The sequence below is a fragment of the Microcaecilia unicolor genome, chromosome 8 (assembly GCF_901765095.1).
Source record: "Microcaecilia unicolor chromosome 8, aMicUni1.1, whole genome shotgun sequence".
Classification (NCBI taxonomy): Eukaryota; Metazoa; Chordata; class Amphibia; order Gymnophiona; family Siphonopidae; genus Microcaecilia; species Microcaecilia unicolor.
Window position 1 is genome coordinate 241,835,795 of NC_044038.1, and position 18,065 is coordinate 241,853,859.

General features: G+C 43.1%; 1 protein-coding gene across 1 annotated transcript in view; it reads right to left on the minus strand.

The window, feature by feature from the left end:
• Window positions 1–252: 252 nt before the first annotated feature.
• LOC115476308 (RNA-binding protein Raly-like) overlaps window positions 253–18,065 on the minus strand; it is a 99,938-nt gene continuing 82,125 nt past the window's right edge. The window contains exons 5-9 of the mRNA XM_030212605.1: window positions 16,350–16,510; window positions 13,627–13,740; window positions 10,975–11,123; window positions 3,546–3,591; window positions 253–1,212 (exon numbers count right to left, since the gene is read on the minus strand). Of these exons, the coding sequence (XP_030068465.1) occupies window positions 3,550–3,591; window positions 10,975–11,123; window positions 13,627–13,740; window positions 16,350–16,510 (466 nt within the window). The 3' untranslated portion in view covers window positions 253–1,212; window positions 3,546–3,549. The remainder of the gene's footprint in view (window positions 1,213–3,545; window positions 3,592–10,974; window positions 11,124–13,626; window positions 13,741–16,349; window positions 16,511–18,065) is intronic.

Here is an 18,065-nt window from a genome sequence, read left to right on the forward strand (position 1 = left end):
CACACTCTGAGGAAAACCTTGTTAGCGCCCGTTTCATTTGTGTCAGAAATGGGCATGTTTTACTAGTAGATGATAAAATACTAGACTGTTCATGCCTTTGTCATAAAACTTGGGCTGGTGTGACTTTCCACACCTGCAATAACATAGTAACATAGTAGATTTTCTGCCGTCATCTACTATGTTACTATGTTATTGCAGGTGTGGAAAGTCACAATGGGTAATGTAGGCGTTGTCTGTGCCACGTAAGCTAGTATTTTATAAAGCCTGTGTCTCTATATCCTGTGCTTTCGTGGACACCTAGTTTCATGCTTAAAGTAGGTGTCCCCTTATCAAATAACCCTTTAAACGTACAGGAAGGGTTTATGTGATTTTCCTCAAGGGCTTTTATCATTTGAGAGCTGAAGAATCCCCTCCTATTATCAGTGAAACCTTTACCTAATGGGTAACTTGTAGGTTTTCTGTAGTCTTAGCAAAGCCAACCTTTAGAACATCAATACATTTTCTTTAATAGACTGGATGAAAACAAATTTACGTCATAATCAGTGTCGGAATGAAATCTGCAGTTGTGCACTTAATCTGTAGAGTGAACCCTGGATCAATGCCTTTGCCAGTTTGTCTCCTGTCGGCAGGACCCTGCTTTTTACACATGAACCTCTGGTCTTCTTTCCAACCTATGCAACTGTGTATCACAGTGGGTGGCCAGGGCATGTTACAGTTTCCCTTCCAGTGGAAATGGATCATGCATCCGAGGTTTGTGGGGTGGCAGGTTCCCTTGAACTCTTGTTAAGCAGAGATAGGACTTCTGTTTGATTTTACAACTGTGAAAATTCCACCCTTCTCTGGTTTCTAAAATCCTTTACCATAGGCACACAAGTAAAAAAAACAACAAACAAACAAAGTCTCAATCTCTACATAGTCCAATAGTTTTGTTATGTAATACAATCTCCATTCTACTTCATATTCAGCAGTCACGTTGATGCTTACACGAGCAGAACAAGTTCAGAGATAGGTGGCTGAGGCTTTTTTTTTTTTCAGAAATAATTTATTTTACAGATGAACCGGTGGGTCTGTTTTTTTTTTTTCCAGAGTCCGCATGGAGTGATCCTGATGGCACGCTTCGGTTTCCTGCATACTTAGTTCAGCACTTCCCTCGCTCATGATCTCGTTTTCTCTCTTGGGCCTTTGCTGCTCTTTGCTTCTGTTCCTGTTGTGCTAGGAAAGAGAATACAAGAAATAATTATGAAAAGCACATTTTCTTGCACCGTAGCAGTACTGGGAACGCGTTTGCACAGTGCAAGTATCAGCCCTCATGATCTTGTGGGTATGCGTACTTGTACACACATAATCAGCTGCACGGTTCTCTGAGTTAATTCTTTGAATATTTAAAACGGGATTCTCATATGCAGGATTGCTATGTATCTAATCATTTACCCAGATATATTTTTTGTGATACTTTTGAATGCAAATAAATTAATCATATAAAGACCACACTTTTCTGAAATCTTGAAGCAAGATGGCGGCTTGGGCTTCATTTTGAATATTATATGCTTTTCGGATACATAAAGAAAAATAATTTTGTGGTATTTTATGTTTCTCAAGTAGTTTTTGTTGCATTTACTGGCAGGGTTTTGAGGTTAGTGTGATTTCAATTATACAGTAGATCCAGTTTTAAATAATGTATTTGGTTTACAGTTTGGACTATATGATTGTATCTGATACTATTGGTTGAATGTCTGACTGGAGAAAAAAAAATTGAAAATTGAATGGGATGGGATAAAACAACTGTCTCTACTCTCCTCATCACCCAAACTGCCCCAAACCCCAAAAGTACTCCCTGCAACTACCCCTGCCTTCAAAAACTAACCCCCACAACTGCCCCAACCCTAAAAAATGCCCACTGCAACTGCCCCTAACCTCAAGAAGTACCCACTGAAACTGTCCCACTTCCAAACTTCCCCAACTTCTACACTCTGCATCTGCCCCACCATCCCCAAGATGTCTTGATCCCCCAAATTGCCCCAACTCCAACCCTACTCCCAGCAACTGCCCCAATCTCAAAATTTACCCCCAAATTTTCCCAATCCCCAAAACTCATGCAGATGTCTCACCCAAAACTTCCCCATCCCCAAGCCCCCCCAAGAACTTCCCCAACTCCAAAAGCTACCTCATTGCAACTGCCTCAAACTTCCCTAAGCCCATAATTATCCTCTGCTACTGCCCCACCCTCAAACTTCTAACCCCTGCACCATTCCATTACCCCCAAACCTATGCATACCACAACTGTTCCACTATCCTAAAACCTACCCCCTGCAGCTGTTCCACCATCTCCCAATCTTCCCCACCCTATCACAACCACCATCCTCCCCCCAAACTAGCCCCACACAACACATGCACCTCAAAACACACAGGGGTAATTCCTTGTCCCCTATGTGCTATATTTTTAGTCGTTCTGATATATATTTCATTATCTTTGTTGTTTCTACTGTGAAAACTGCTGACTGAATCACATATCTTGTTGGGCAGACTGGATGGACCGCACAGGTCTTTATCTGCCGTCATTTACTATGTTACTATGTGAACTGCCAACTAATCTATGTTGCTATAAGCGGGGCCAGATGAAGTCATTGGCAAACTAGGCAGGCTCCTGATGTGCTCATGATTTGGGAGGTTAGGATTGATAACTGTCTTGCTTTTTTCTGGATTCTACAGATTTTTATGTGAATGTCTGGTAGGTAGGAAAATAGTTAATGTGTCTGGACATTTTCAAAGCTTAAAACCTCAATCTGCAGGTCTTCAATCCTTGCTCCCCCCTCCCCCCCATGTGAGTGAGTCTTCCCTGCCTGCTTCCAGTGTATTAGCTACAGAAACTGGGGGGGGGGGGGGGGGATTGGGGTTAGTTTTGGTGGTGGGTATTAGGCAGTTTGAAATGAGCAATTGCATAACTGCTGTGTTTCATTGTATCTTAAATTTCTATCCTGCAGAAGGTGGAACTAATCACCCCATAGTAATGCATTGGGCTTTTTTTTGGGAGGGGGGGGGGAGAGCTTATTTCTCTGGAATCCTCATTCCAATCTGGCTTATTTTCAGATCTGATGTGCCTTTTTACTGGTTCTTCCCACAAGCCAAATTTCATCTCATAATTTTCTTAAATTTTCAGAGTTATTTTACCCCCAGCCAGACAGATGATTCTGGCTCTTTTTTGTATAATTCTTCCAACTTCTGTTGGGTTGGAAACAATAAAAACCCTTACTGATTTCTGGGGTGACTTTTTCAGAGCTAAAATACACACATCAGTTTGCAAATTCCCAAAGTATGTGAGTAGATCCAGTCCCCCAGGCAGGAATCACACTATGTGTAACTTGCCACTGCTAGGGGTGTACACCTGACCCTAAAAGAAGGTAAGAAATTGTATGAAGGGCAATTTCTATAGCTAATGCAGTGTTTTACCCCCAGAAAAGACTTTAAAAATTGCCCACCTCATCAATGTTTGAAGATTGTTTGTATTATGGTTACAATGAATCCCAGTACCGGCAAGAAGTACTTACTGTGTTACAGTAATGAGGCATCAAGGTCTGTGTAATGGCTGTTTTCCTGAAGAGAAAGCGAGAAATCAATGCAATTTTGAAATAGCCCATCTAGTTTCTAAATATGCAAAACACTGAACATTATCAAGTGATAGGCTTGCATCATTAAAGCACCCACAACCCCTGAGCCTGCTGTTTGCATGAGTGGTGAGGGAAAGGGAGTGCAAAATAGTGTGCCCATACATTTGAAAATTGTGTAATTTGAGGGTAATTTTCTGCATGTAAAGCATAACTTATTATGCAGTTGTGCACACATGAAAAGGTAGTGCCTATGATCTGCACGAAGGCGTTGCTAGGCATGCAGTTTGAATGGAGTTGTGATATAAGCACATACTGTATGAAACACATGCGTACATGCTTAGAGCACACATTATCCATCTGCAGCTGCCTCAAAGCAGTTAGGAATTTGTCGGAGAGAATTAGCTCTGAGGCAGCTATGTAGCCTTTATAAACTGGTATTAGATTACATTTCTAGACCACTTGACCTATAAGTTCTAGGCAGTTTACAACAAGATAAAAACTAGAAACCAAGACCAACCTTGGGAACTACAATTATACCATCTAATAAAATAAAAAGGAAAATTAACAGACAAATCTTCTAAAAAGAATAGCCTTCAGAGACTTCCGAAAGCTATCATAACTGTTCAGAACTTCTAATTTTAAAGCCAAAGAATTCCAAATCTATGATCTTCTATGTTTTTTTAAAATCTTTAAGCTCCAATTGTGCTATTAAATAACTTGGACAGTGTCCGGTTAAAATTTTAAAAACACATGCAAATTTGAATAAAACTCTAGCTTCTATCGGCAACCAATGAATTGTAAGTAAAACTGGGTAATATAGTCATGCTTACGCAAATAAAAATATCTCACAGCCACCTCCCACGGAAGGGCATGCTTGGAATGCCCTCCCGCAGGAGGTGGTGGAGATGAAAACGGTAACGGAATTCAAAAATGTGTGGGATAAACATAAAGGAATCCTGTTCAGAAGGAATGGATCCTAAGGAGCTTAGCCGAGATTGGGTGGCAGAGCCGGGGTGGGGCTGGTGGTTGGGAGGCGGGGCTAGTGCTGGGCAAGACTTCTACAGTCTGTGCCCTGAAAATGGCATATGTAAATCAAGGTCAGGTATACACAAAAGTAGCACATATGAGTTTATCTTGTTGGGCAGACTGGATGGACCGTGCAGGTCTTTCTCTGCAGTCATCTACTATGTTACGCAAAGAAAAAATTAATCTCACAGCCATATTTTGTACAGATTGCAATCTTTGTAGTTGACTTCTAGAAGCACTTAACAACAGAAGACTGCAATAATCTGATTTAGATAAAAGGGGTATATTTTTGAGACCTCTTCACAGGCATCCTCCCATAAAATTTATCCCCATGTTGTGTTGTTTCTTCGACGTAAACACACACAGGAATGCCTCTTTTTCCCGTGCACAAAATACAGAGTTTTGATGACCACCAAGGGCTTTATGCCTGTATATTGAATGCTGAAGCCACGCCTAGGCTCTGGCACTGGATATATTGCCGGCTTAGACTTAGCTGCTTAAGTGTGATATTCAGCACTTGACTGGCTGTGAAGAACTGGGATTTATGTGATTATCTTAATATCAGCATTTAACCGGCTACATGCTGACTCCGCCTCTGGAATGCCCACAAAATAGTCTGTTTTGGCTTGGGCGCTAATCAGCCTTTTTCAATGGCACTGTCCAACTAAGTTGCCACTGAACATACCTGGTTAGCCCCAGATGTGATTTAAACAGCTGGGAGCTGTTTCTGGAAAATGTATTCGCTTTGAATATTGACCCCACAGTTTGTAACTACTGCAGACCTTTAGCGGCATTTGAGGTGGCCACTTTTTAGTTAGGTCAAGTTACGTGCATAAATGCCTTCTGAAAATGACCCTCGAAGGAATTCATATGCTAAATGTCAAACTACTGTTAGATGCCCATAAAACTGGACAGTTAGGTTACAGGCACTGAGCTCATTTTCAGTGCTGGACATTGAAACAGACTCTATGATAGATGGACATTTCTGTACCTGGTGCCCCAAAGATACATCTGAGCACCTAACTTAACCCAGTATTGGCTTGCCGTACCTTTACAGTCCTGCATTTACATCAGCCATAGAGTTGGTGTAACTTCAGTCACGGAAATGTGATAGGGACGTGTGTAACTGACAGAGTCCACTAAGCTAGAAGTGGAAGCTGGAGCCCTGGCCCATTGCCCTGTTCACTGTATTTATGAGCTATGACACTTTTTAGATTCACTTTTATTTTGTAGAAATATTTAGTTATGAAGATCGCTCCAATGTAGTGATATCAGGACAAACAGGAAATGACCTAAGGAAAAAGAAAGGCCCTCATTTTACAAGTCCTATTTGTGTTTGATATGTGCATAAACCTGAACTTAAATGTTTATCTTGCAAAAGTGTCCCCATTTACAAAGTTGAGATATGCAAGTCTCAAACCCAAGTGTGTGCAAATGGCAAAGGGGGTGTGTCTTGGGTGGGACAAGGGAGTACCTAGTTCATAGTCATTAAATCCCCATTTCAGAAGGGGATTAAATGTCTTATGTCCTAAAGGATCAACGTCAGGAGTTAAGCCTCCTACCCAGCACATCTAGGATTTGGGAAACAGCTGCTATTAAGCAGCAATTCACTGGTGGGATTGGGGGGGGGGGGGGGGTTTGCCCCTCTTAACCGCCCCAGTGGCTTTCGTCCCCCCAAATGCCAAGTGGCCAGGGAAGCCAGTCACTGTGACAGTGTTGGGATAATAACTAGTTATGTTTCTAAAGTCAGAAAGATAACTGGTTATTTGCAGACTTTGAACCCGTTGATATTATACCCATTAATTTTTCTAACATGTTTCTGCTGCACAGACCTGGTGCATAAACACCCATTTCCCTGTACTTTAGAACAGGTTCAATGTCAGCAGATTCTGTTGTAAAGCATTAGTTACATTTGAGACACACTGACCTGGCTAAAAAGGGGCTGTAAACTAAATACACATTCATCCATTGATCAAGCAAAAATAGATCCAGGAACTAGCATAAGAGAAAAGAGTATTCTAGATAAACAATGCGATCCAGTGCAGCCTCCACTGTGATTTAAGCCACAGGAATGGTAACCTTGATTTTTAGCCCTTCCTTTGCAGTGATAAATTCCAATAACTGCTTAGAATCAAAGAACTGAGAAATCTTACCCTCAAATACAACCGAACAATTACAAGGAAAATGTAACATGAAGCGAACGCCCCGAGCTAAAACTCTAGGTTTCAAAGAGAGGAAAAATGCAAATTTATGATTCCATAAAGAGTTAATGTAAAGACAAAATGGGATCAAATCCCAGAGCAAAAGTTTCCACTGGAGTTATTGTGTAATTTACTTCTAATGGGAGATTCCAAAAAGCCTGTGAGATTCATAACACTTAACCCTTCCCCTTAATTGTCTAGGCCACCCAACCTCCCGTCTAAAGAAAAATACTGAGCCTGTTACATAAGAACATAAGCATTGCCATATTGGGACAGGCTGAAGGTCCATCAAGCCCAGTATCCTGTCTCCAGCAGTGGCCAATCCAGCTCACAAGAACCTGGCAAGATCCCAGAACAGCAAAACAGATCCAACACTGCCCATCCCATAATAGCAGTGGACCATCCCAAGTCCATCTCAACAATGTTCCATGGACATTTCTCCCAGGAAACCATCCAAACCCTGCTAAGTCAACTGCATCCACTAAACAGAATTCAAACACACGTGGGATAAACATAAAGGAATCCTATTCAGAAGGAATGGATCCTAAGGAGCTTAGCCGAGATTGGGTGGCAGAGCCAGCCGGTGGTGGGAGGCGAGGATAGTGCTGGGCAGACTTATATGGTCTGTGCCAGAGCCAGTGGTGGGAGGCGGGGCTGGTGGTTGGGAGGCGGGGATAGTGCTGGACAGACTTATACGGTCTGTGCCCTGAAGAGGACAGGTACAAATCAAAGTAGGGTATACACAAAAAGTAGCACATATGAGTTTGTCTTGTTGGGCAGACTGGATGGACCATGCAGGTCTTTTTCTGCCGTCATTTACTATGTTACTATGTACTCTCTGGCAGTTTCTGATGAATGAGAGAAAAAGACCCCAACATCGCGGCAAACTGGGCTGTTTCTCTTTCATTGGTCATTAAATAAACCTCCCAGAGTCATTTTTAAAGTGCACATGCTCAAGCAAAAAACTCATTCACCTCAAGATGTGAAATTTAAATCTTGACTCCTGTTTCTGGGAGTTTCTTACGATCAGTGAAAGAGAAACGGCTAAACAGTGGCTAAACAGTAAGATAAAGGAAATCATTAGAGCCAAAAAACAATCCTTCAGAAAGTGGAGAAGAGAACCAACTGAAAGTAACAGGATAGATCATAAGGAATGCCAAGCCAAATGCAAAGCGGAGATAAGGAGGGCAAAAAAGGACTTTGAGAAGAAATTAGCGTTGGAAGCAAAAATACATAGTAAAAACTTTTTTAGATACATTAAAAGCAGGAAACCGGCCAAAGAGTCGGTTGGGCCGCTGGACGAAAATGGTGTTAAAGGGGCGATCAAGGAGGACAAAGCCGTAGCGGAGAAATTAAATGAATTCTTTGCTTCGGTCTTCACCGAGGAGGATTTGGGGGGGACACCGGTGCCGGAAAGAATATTTGAAGCGGGGGAGTCGGAGAAACTAAACAAATTCTCTGTAACCTTGGAGGATGTAATGGGTCAGTTCAGCAAGCTGAAGAGTAGTAAATCACCGGGAGCTGATGGTATTCATCCCAGAGTATTAATAGAACTAAAAAAAGAACTTGCGGAGCTACTGTTAGAAATATGCAATCTGTCCCTAAAATCGAGTGTAATACCGGAAGACTGGAGGGTAGCCAATGTTACTCCGATTTTTAAGAAAGGTTCCAGAGGAGATCCGGGAAATTATAGACCGGTGAGTCTGACGTCGGTGCCGGGCAAGATGGTGGAGGCTATTATTAAGAATAAAATTGCAGAGCATATACAAAAACATGGACTGATGAGACAAAGTCAGCACGGATTTAGTGAAGGGAAGTCTTGCCTCACCAATCTAATGCATTTTTTTGAGGGGGTAAGCAAACATGTGGACAATGGGGAGCCGGTTGATATTGTATATCTGGATTTTCAGAAGGCGTTTGACAAAGTGCCGCACGAAAGACTCCTGAAGAAATTGCAGAGTCATGGAATCGGAGGTAGGGTATTATTATGGATTAAGAACTGGTTGAAAGATAGGAAGCAGAGAGTAGGATTGCGTGGCCAGTATTCTCAGTGGAGGAGGGTAGTTAGTGGGGTCCCGCAGGGGTCTGTGCTGGGTCCGTTGCTATTTAATGTATTTATAAATGACCTAGAGATGGGAATAACTAGTGAGGTAATTAAATTCGCCGATGACACAAAATTATTCAGGGTCGTCAAGTCGCAGGAGGAATGTGAACGATTACAGGAGGACCTTGCGAGACTGGGAGAATGGGCGTGCAAGTGGCAGATGAAGTTCAATGTTGACAAGTGCAAAGTGATGCATGTGGGTAAGAGGAACCCGAATTATAGCTACGTCTTGCAAGGTTCCGCGTTAGGAGTTACGGATCAAGAAAGGGATCTGGGTGTCGTCGTCGATGATACGCTGAAACCTTCTGCTCAGTGTGCTGCTGCGGCTAGGAAAGCGAATAGAATGTTGGGTGTTATTAGGAAGGGTATGGAGTCCAGGTCTGCGGATGTTATAATGCCGTTGTATCGCTCCATGGTGCGACCGCACCTGGAGTATTGTGTTCAGTACTGGTCTCCGTATCTCAAAAAAGATATAGTAGAATTGGAAAAGGTACAGCGAAGGGCGACGAAAATGATAGTGGGGATGGGACGACTTTCCTATGAAGAGAGGCTGAGAAGGCTAGGGCTTTTCAGCTTGGAGAAGAGACGGCTGAGGGGAGATATGATAGAAGTGTATAAAATAATGAGTGGAATGGATCGGGTGGATGTGAAGCGACTGTTCACGCTATCCAAAAATACTAGGACTAGAGGGCATGAGTTGAAGCTACAGTGTGGTAAATTTAAAACGAATCGGAGAAAATTTTTCTTCACCCAACGTGTAATTAGACTCTGGAATTCATTGCCGGAGAACGTGGTACGGGCGGTTAGCTTGACGGAGTTTAAAAAGGGGTTAGATAGATTCCTAAAGGACAAGTCCATAGACCGCTATTAAATGGACTTGAAAAAATTCCTCATTTTTAGGTATAACTTGTCTGGAATGTTTTTACGTTTGGGGAGCGTGCCAGGTGCCCTTGACCTGGATTGGCCACTGTCGGTGACAGGATGCTGGGCTAGATGGACCTTTGGTCTTTCCCAGTATGGCACTACTTATGTACTTATGTACTCAGCACTGGCTTCTGAGATCTATTTTCTGCTTCCTAGGCCTGGTGAGAGTAATTTTATGTCTTATAGCATAAGTTTCACTGTGAAAAAATTGTATGCACTTTTTAAAATGTAATGGCTAAAAACACAAGCATCTTACTAGTTTTCACAAAATCCCTTCTGCCACTTTCTGAACGTATGAGAACAATGTCCCTTCATTGAAAGAAAGAAAAAAAAAAAACACCACTCAGGAAAGCTCAATTTCATAAATTTCCAGGCAAACATTATAGGCTTGATTTTCAGTGTGGTTTAATTGGGCAGGAGGGGCTTTTGCCAAGTTAAATCACGCCGACTGGCCAAGATCATGAGGAGCAGGTAATTGGAGAGTGTTGCTGAATGTAGTCAACTCTGATGGCCGTGGCAGTGCCAAGTCAGAGTTGGGCAGAGATTGGAGTTATCTGGGTACTACCGATATCCTGGATAGATGTCCAGTTAACTTAGGATCACAAAAAGGCTGCAGTAGCTAGCTGGGTATGACCACTGAATTTCAGTGGTACCGGGGCAGTTCTCAGCGGCTGCCCCAGACCTGGATATTCAGTGATGGTTCCTGAGTAGGGGCTGGCATTGCACATCTGGGTCTAATTTGGCCAGTGTTTAAAAAAAAAAACCCTGACTACCGTCGGCTGAATAGTACATCCTTTGTTATTAAAGTTTGTGGCAAATAATTTTGTGACTATGAACATTTTTGCTAAATATTCACAGAATAAACATTTAATTTTACACACATTCTGCCTCCCAGCTCCCACGAGGTCACCATCTGGTTGGCTGGAACATGGTAGTAGATGAGCTCTGGGGGAAGATATCACCTACTTTAAGTAACACAAGAGCCATGTGGTGACCAGAAGCATGGAGAAGGGGACTTTATAGGCTGTGCATAATGGCGCTGTGACACAGCTGCCTTGGGTCCATGCAGAACTCACAGCCTCTGTTGGCCTAGGGAAGTGCATAATTCTCTCACCATGTCATCGTCGCGAGCATCTTCATCCTCCTCCTCACCATTGTCCCCATTAAGCGGTTCCTCTGTTCCAATTTCTTCTGCTTCTGAAGCTGTCTCATCTTGGGATGCTTCACTCTTGTTTCCATCTGTCTTCTTTCTCACTTCTACAACTGAAAGCAAGCAACAAATACTAGGTCCCACCACACTCTCCACAGATCACACAGAAGAATTCTCTGGAGACTCACCCTGAGCGTTTCCCAACAGTCTTGCCTTAAAATTTAAGCATGGGAGACCTGGTTCAAGTTAGATGTGAAACCTCTTCCCAAAGAGCAGTGGCGATCCTAGGTCGGCTGCCACCCAGGGCAGATCACCGCTGCGTACCCCCCCCCCCCCCGAGTGCAGCAGCGTCCGTCCCCCCAGGGTGCAGCATGACACCCCCTCCTCTGGCGCAATGACTCCCCCCTCCCAGGCGCATCAAGCCCCGCCCCCCGGGTGCAGAGAGCAGCCGTGCGTCTGTTGGCTCCACTGGCTCCCTGCTCCCTCTGCCCTGGAACAGGAAGTAACCAGAAGGAGCAGGGAACCAGTGGAGCCGACAGGCGCGTGGATGCTCTCTGCACCCTCCAGCAGTGTGCACCCGGGGCGGACCGCCCCCTCCGCCCCGCCCTTCCTACGCCACTGCTAAAGAGCACTGGAACCAAACCCCACTCTGTTTCCATTCAGAATTAACGGGAGACTGTGATGTTTATTTTCCTCTAAGGGGTAGATATTCAACTGGCAGCACTCAGCCATTTTTTTAAATTTAACGCTGGGCTATGCCAGTGCTCCGGCACGGAACATCTAGGCGTACACAGCTGGACAAAACATAGCCGGTTGAGGGGGTCTTTTACTACGCCGCGGTAGCAATCAGTTGGCGGTAAATGCCGAGACCACCAGCCGATTTCTACCGTGAGCTATCAATAGAAATCAAACAAAATAAAACATGGAAAAGAAAATAAGATGATACCTTTTTTATTGGACATAACTTAATACATTTCTTGATTAGCTTTCGAAGGTCGCCCTTCTTCCTCAGATTGGAAATAAACATCTGAGGAATAAGCATCTGAGGAAGAAGGGCAACCTTGGAAAGCTAATCAAGAAATGTATTAAGTTATGTCCAATAAAAAAGGTATCATCTTATTTTCTTTTCCATGTTTTATTTTGTTTGATTTCTATTGATAACCTTAAGAGTGGACTAACACGGCTACCACACTCCTCTACCGTGAGCTAAAAACACTACTGCAGCTTTAGTAAAAGCTCCCCTAAGTGGGATATTCAGTAAAGCAGCTGTGGTGAATCACATAAAGATAGGACTGTGTTTTATATGGTTGTCCCAGCCGGTTTAGTGCTAAATATTAGTATTTACTCAGTTAATTGCCAACAAAAAAGCTGGTTTCAGCTTAGGCACCAACTGGGCATTTTCAGCAGTTCTGTCCAGTAAAGTGATGCAGAATATCCCCAGTTAGCAGTAGACAAACAATTTGGCCATTTGAATTGCTTTGAATTTCTACCCCTAAATATATATCTAGCTTCTTGAATTGTTTAATTTTATGTTCTTATTGCTTTGTCTTACACAGCTAGCATCACAACAGATTACAGCAGCTCCTACTTACCCCCATGACCTCAAAATATTGACGACATGTTTGTCATTTTCCTCTATTCCAGATTCCAACCCAATGGTCAGGTCCTGTTATCTAACTCACACCCAGCTCGGATCCTAATTGATAAACCCTTCCATCTGACACACATGATGTATCAGCTCCATCACCCACTTACACTTAGGTTGTGTTGAGTTGGAACCGAATAGGTGAGAAGACCGGGATTACAGGTGAATTTAGAGGAGAAGTTATCAATGTGGTCTGTTGTTAAGATTGGTGGGGGGGGGGGGGGGGGTGGTATCACAAGTCATGCAATTTTAGCACAGGATCTCATTGCTTAAAATGGAACCATGTCCTAAAATAACATGACGTGATAAAATAACCCATCTCAACACTAGCCCACATTGATGACTTCTCTAAATTCACCTGTAATCCCAGTCTTCTCACCTATTCGGTTCCACCTCAACACAACCTAAGTGGGTGATGGAGCTGATACATCACGTGTGTCAGATGGAAGGGTTTATCAATTAGGATCCGAGCTGGGTGTGAGTTTGATAACAGGACCCGAATTTGGGTACGATGGAAGGGGATATATTTCAGGGATTCAGCGGGCAATGGATTAGAAGCAGAAACTGAATATGTTACAGTAACAGGATCTGAGCAGGGTCACAGTACATATGATCTGAGATCTGGGCCATCTGAGTTGGGATCTGCATCAGGGGGCTCTGAATTATGTAATGGGGATCCAAGCTGGGATGTAGGTCAGGTAACTGATCTGTCTTGGATGACAGTGGATCAGAGCTAGGTAGGGAGAAAAGAGGATATTTCCTGCCTTGCCATCCACAGATGTTGAATCCCACAAATCATTTTCTAAACTTCTTAAACCCAAACCAGTGACTTGAAGACAAACTAGAGGTTGATACTGATTCCACTATGCTTTACTATAATCTGGGCCTATACATTTCCCATCCTTTCTGGGACGGGCCATCCCTACCAGTGGGCCGTTTGCCTGAGATGTACATCGTGATCTGTTGCTGACCTGTAGAAATTTTCTGTTCCTGAGTTATCTGCTCCAGTCTGCCCAGCAAAGCATCAATGTTCGACTTGATCTGAGTCAGCTCCATTTTAATTGCCTGCAGTTCGTTGGTTTTCACTAAAGACAAAAGGGAAGGGAGCGTGGGAATGGAGGGATAGAAGATAAAGAAGGGATGGTATAAGATGCACATGAAAAACAAAGTGAGTGAGAGGAAAGTGCAGGATGTAGGAAGATGAGGAAAGTAAGAGGATACAGCAACAAATAAGGTGTGGGGGAAAAAAATGGGAAGATTATAGAGAAATGGAAAACAGAGACAAACACAGAGATGAGGATTGGAGAGAGAGAGAGAATGTTTTATAAATTGGAGACATGTCTTCTTTAATAATGCTTGCCAGTACCAATAATCTTTGATTCTGGGACAAAATATGATTAGCCCAACAACCATGAGAAGTTACATTTCTCTCTTTGGACTTGAGGCAACATTTGAGAGTTATTTGAATAGAAACTTCTAAGGAAAAATCAGGACATGCCTTATACCATCCATCCATCTATCACTCTGTGTCGAGGAGTGGCCTAGTGGTTAGGGTGGTGGACTTTGGTCCTGGGGAACTGAGGAACTGAGTTAGATTCCCACTTCAGGCACATGCAGCTCCTTGTGACTCTGGGCAAGTCACTTAACCCTCCATTGCCCCATGTAAGCCGCATTGAGCCTGCCATGAGTGGGAAAGTGCGGGGTACAAATAAAACAAATCAAAAGATCATGGTACTTTCCTAGACAAACAGAGATTTGAGACTTAGCTACCTAAGGAACATCTTAGAATAAAATTCTTTGGTGCTTTACACATTTCTAAACAGAATCAACAGACTGGAGAGGCCATTTTGCACTGGATTGGACACATTTTCTGAAAGTTTGAAGTAAGGGTCACAAAACAAATTAATTTAGAGAGCTCTGTTCCCTTCAAATCAAGGCATAATGCAGGTTTTGAAAACTCATCACAAACGTAATGTTAGTCCAATACAAAGGTCTCACTGACAACCTTAACTTTTCAGGTCCACGAGAAGTAATACCCCAAAGAGAAATACAGTGGGGGAAATAAGTATTTGATCCCTTGCTGATTTTGTAAGTTTGCCCACTGACAAAGACATGAGCAGCCCATAATTGAAGGGTAGGTTATTGGTAACAGTGAGAGATAGCACATCACAAATTAAATCCGGAAAATCACATTGTGGAAAGTATATGAATTTATTTGCATTCTGCAGAGGGAAATAAGTATTTAATCCCTCTGGCAAACAAGACCTAATACTTGGTGGCAAAACCCTTGTTGGCAAGCACAGCGGTCAGACGTCTTCTGTAGTTGATGATGAGGTTTGCACACATGTCAGGAGGAATTTTGGTCCACTCCTCTTTGCAGATCATCTCTAAATCATTAAGAGTTCTGGGCTGTCGCTTGGCAACTCGCATCTTCAGCTCCCTCCATAAGTTTTCAATGGGATTAAGGTCTGGTGACTGGCTAGGCCACTCCATGACCCTAATGTGCTTCTTCCTGAGCCACTCCTTTGTTGCCTTGGCTGTATGTTTTGGGTCATTGTCGTGCTGGAAGACCCAGCCACGACCCATTTTTAAGGCCCTGGCGGAGGGAAGGAGGTTGTCACTCAGAATTGTACGGTACATGGCCCCATCCATTCTCCCATTGATGCGGTGAAGTAGTCCTGTGCCCTTAGCAGAGAAACACCCCCAAAACATAACATTTCCACCTCCATGCTTGACAGTGGGGACGGTGTTCTTTGGGTCATAGGCAGCATTTCTCTTCCTCCAAACACGGCGAGTTGAGTTCATGCCAAAGAGCTCAATTTTTGTCTCATCTGACCACAGCACCTTCTCCCAATCACTCTCGGCATCATCCAGGTGTTCACTGGTAAACTTCAGATGGGCCGTCACATGTGCCTTCCGGAGCAGGGGGACCTTGCGGGCACTGCAGGATTGCAATCCGTTATGTCGTAATGTGTTACCAATGGTTTTCGTGATGACAGTGGTCCCAGCTGCCTTGAGATCATTGACAAGTTCCCCCCTTGTAGTTGTAGGCTGATTTCTAACCTTCCTCATGATCAAGGATACCCCACGAGGTGAGATTTTGCGTGGAGCCCCAGATCTTTGTCGATTGACAGTCATTTTGTACTTCTTCCATTTTCTTACTATGGCACCAACAGTTGTCTCCTTCTCGCCCAGCGTCTTACTGATGGTTTTGTAGCCCATTCCAGCCTTGTGCAGGTGTATGATCTTGTCCCTGACATCCTTAGACAGCTCCTTGCTCTTGGCCATTTTGTAGAGGTTAGAGTCTGACTGATTCACTGAGTCTGTGGACAGGTGTCTTTCATACAGGTGACCATTGCCGACAGCTGTCTGTCATGCAGGTAACGAGTTGATTTGGAGCATCTACCTGGTCTGTAGGGGCCAGATCTCTTACTGGTTGGTGGGGGATCAAATACTTATTTCCCTCTGCAGAATGCAAATAAATTCATATACTTTCCACAATGTGATTTTCCGGATTTAATTTGTGATGTGCTATCTCTCACTGTTACCAATAACCTACCCTTCAATTATGGGCTGCTCATGTCTTTGTCAGTGGGCAAACTTACAAAATCAGCAAGGGATCAAATACTTATTTCCCCCACTGTATAACCCTCCATAAAATGCAATCTGTCACTAGCTCTGGCATTATACTTACACCTTAGCCGGGCTGAGCTGTTTGTGATGGAGGCTGACTTGGCAAACAGTTTGACGGGAATTGTTGATTTTACTCGTCGCACTAAAGGTATTGTGACTCGTGGACGCTTCACTGGAACCACCCTGGGGACTGGAGACACACGACCTCGATATTCAAAAAGCCTGTATTCCAAAACAAGGAACGTAGTGAAAACACATTCCTACTTCCGCTGAATGTGAAACAGATATTAATATAGCATTTACTGAACGTTCGAATGCATAAAGAACAGATGAATTGCCTGTTCTACAGTAGAGACATTGGCACCTATCAGTGATATGATAGAATAATCGTATTCTCTTCTTTAGCACTGACACCAGAAGAAATGTCCAGATCAGAGTAGTAATAAAATAATTTATTACCCTGTTCTACAGAATGCACATGAGTACAGATAAGTGCAGTAGTGCAGATAGAAACTACTGTAATTCACAATTCACGTATGCTATTAGAACAATCTACCGTCTTATTGTAATGATCAGATATCGTCAGAAGCAATAGCTCAGTCATTCTGGACATTATTACAACCAAACTGAAGGCCCTGTGATGGATTCTAAAGCCAAACAGCAAGGACATGCAAACTCTGATCATTCACACACAGACAAGATAGATATTTGGAAAGTAAAACCTTGCCTTTTTTAATTAGCTCTTTTTGCGTTGGATATCAAAGCAAAGGTTCTATGAAGCTTTTCATGTGACCTAAGTTATTGTACTGGTCCGTATTCAACTGGTAGTGGTCAATGTTTTTTTTAATGCTGACTGCTACAGGCAGAATTAGTCCCCAATACTGGGTCATGTCTGGGTGCCAACCTTGAATGAATGAAAGGATGAATGAATGAATATTTATTTATTTATTTATTTATTCATTCATTCAGCTTGTATCCCATTATTTTATTCAAGCTCGTCTTATTAACCTATAAGTGCATTCACTCTGCTGCCCCTCACTACCTCTCCACCCTCATCTCTCCCTACACGCCTTCCCAGGAACTCCATTCACTAGGCAAATCTCTCCTAATTGTACCCTTCTCCTCCATTGCTAACTCCAGACTCCGTTCCTTTTATCTCGCCGCACCTTATGCCTGGAATAGACTTCCTGAGCCATTACGTCAAGCTCCATCTCTGGCCGCCTTCAAATCTGGGCTAAAGGCCTACCTGTTTGATGTTGCTTTTGACTCCTAACTTTTCACTTCTTCGTAACCTTTATCTTGTCTTCCTCTCTTCAATAGTCGCTTTTCCCTATGTGTCCTATCTGTCTGTCCTACCCTTATCCCTTATTTGTCCTGTCTGTCCGTCCTGATTTAGATTGTAAGCTCTTTTGAGCAGGGACTGTCTTTTCTTCATGTTCAATTGTGAAGTGCTGCGTACGACTGGTAGCGCTATAGAAATGATTTGTAGTAGTAGTAGTAGTATTTTCTAAAAACTGGGTTTGGTTCAAAGTGGCTCACAATTGTACATTTAGATGAAGTTACAGTAGTGTTCATGAGTTAGAAAGTATTGCAGAGCATCTGTAGTTTATGTATTTAGTTATAGAATATTTTGAAAAGGTAGGTTTTCAGTTAGTGATGCTTCTTATGTTTTTGGGTATTGAGTTCTACCATTTGTGTCAGGTTCTCAGGTTCAGAGCCCGCGGGGCTGGGCTCTGGAGCAAACGTGAGCCCTTGGGCTGCTGATGAGGAGCGACAG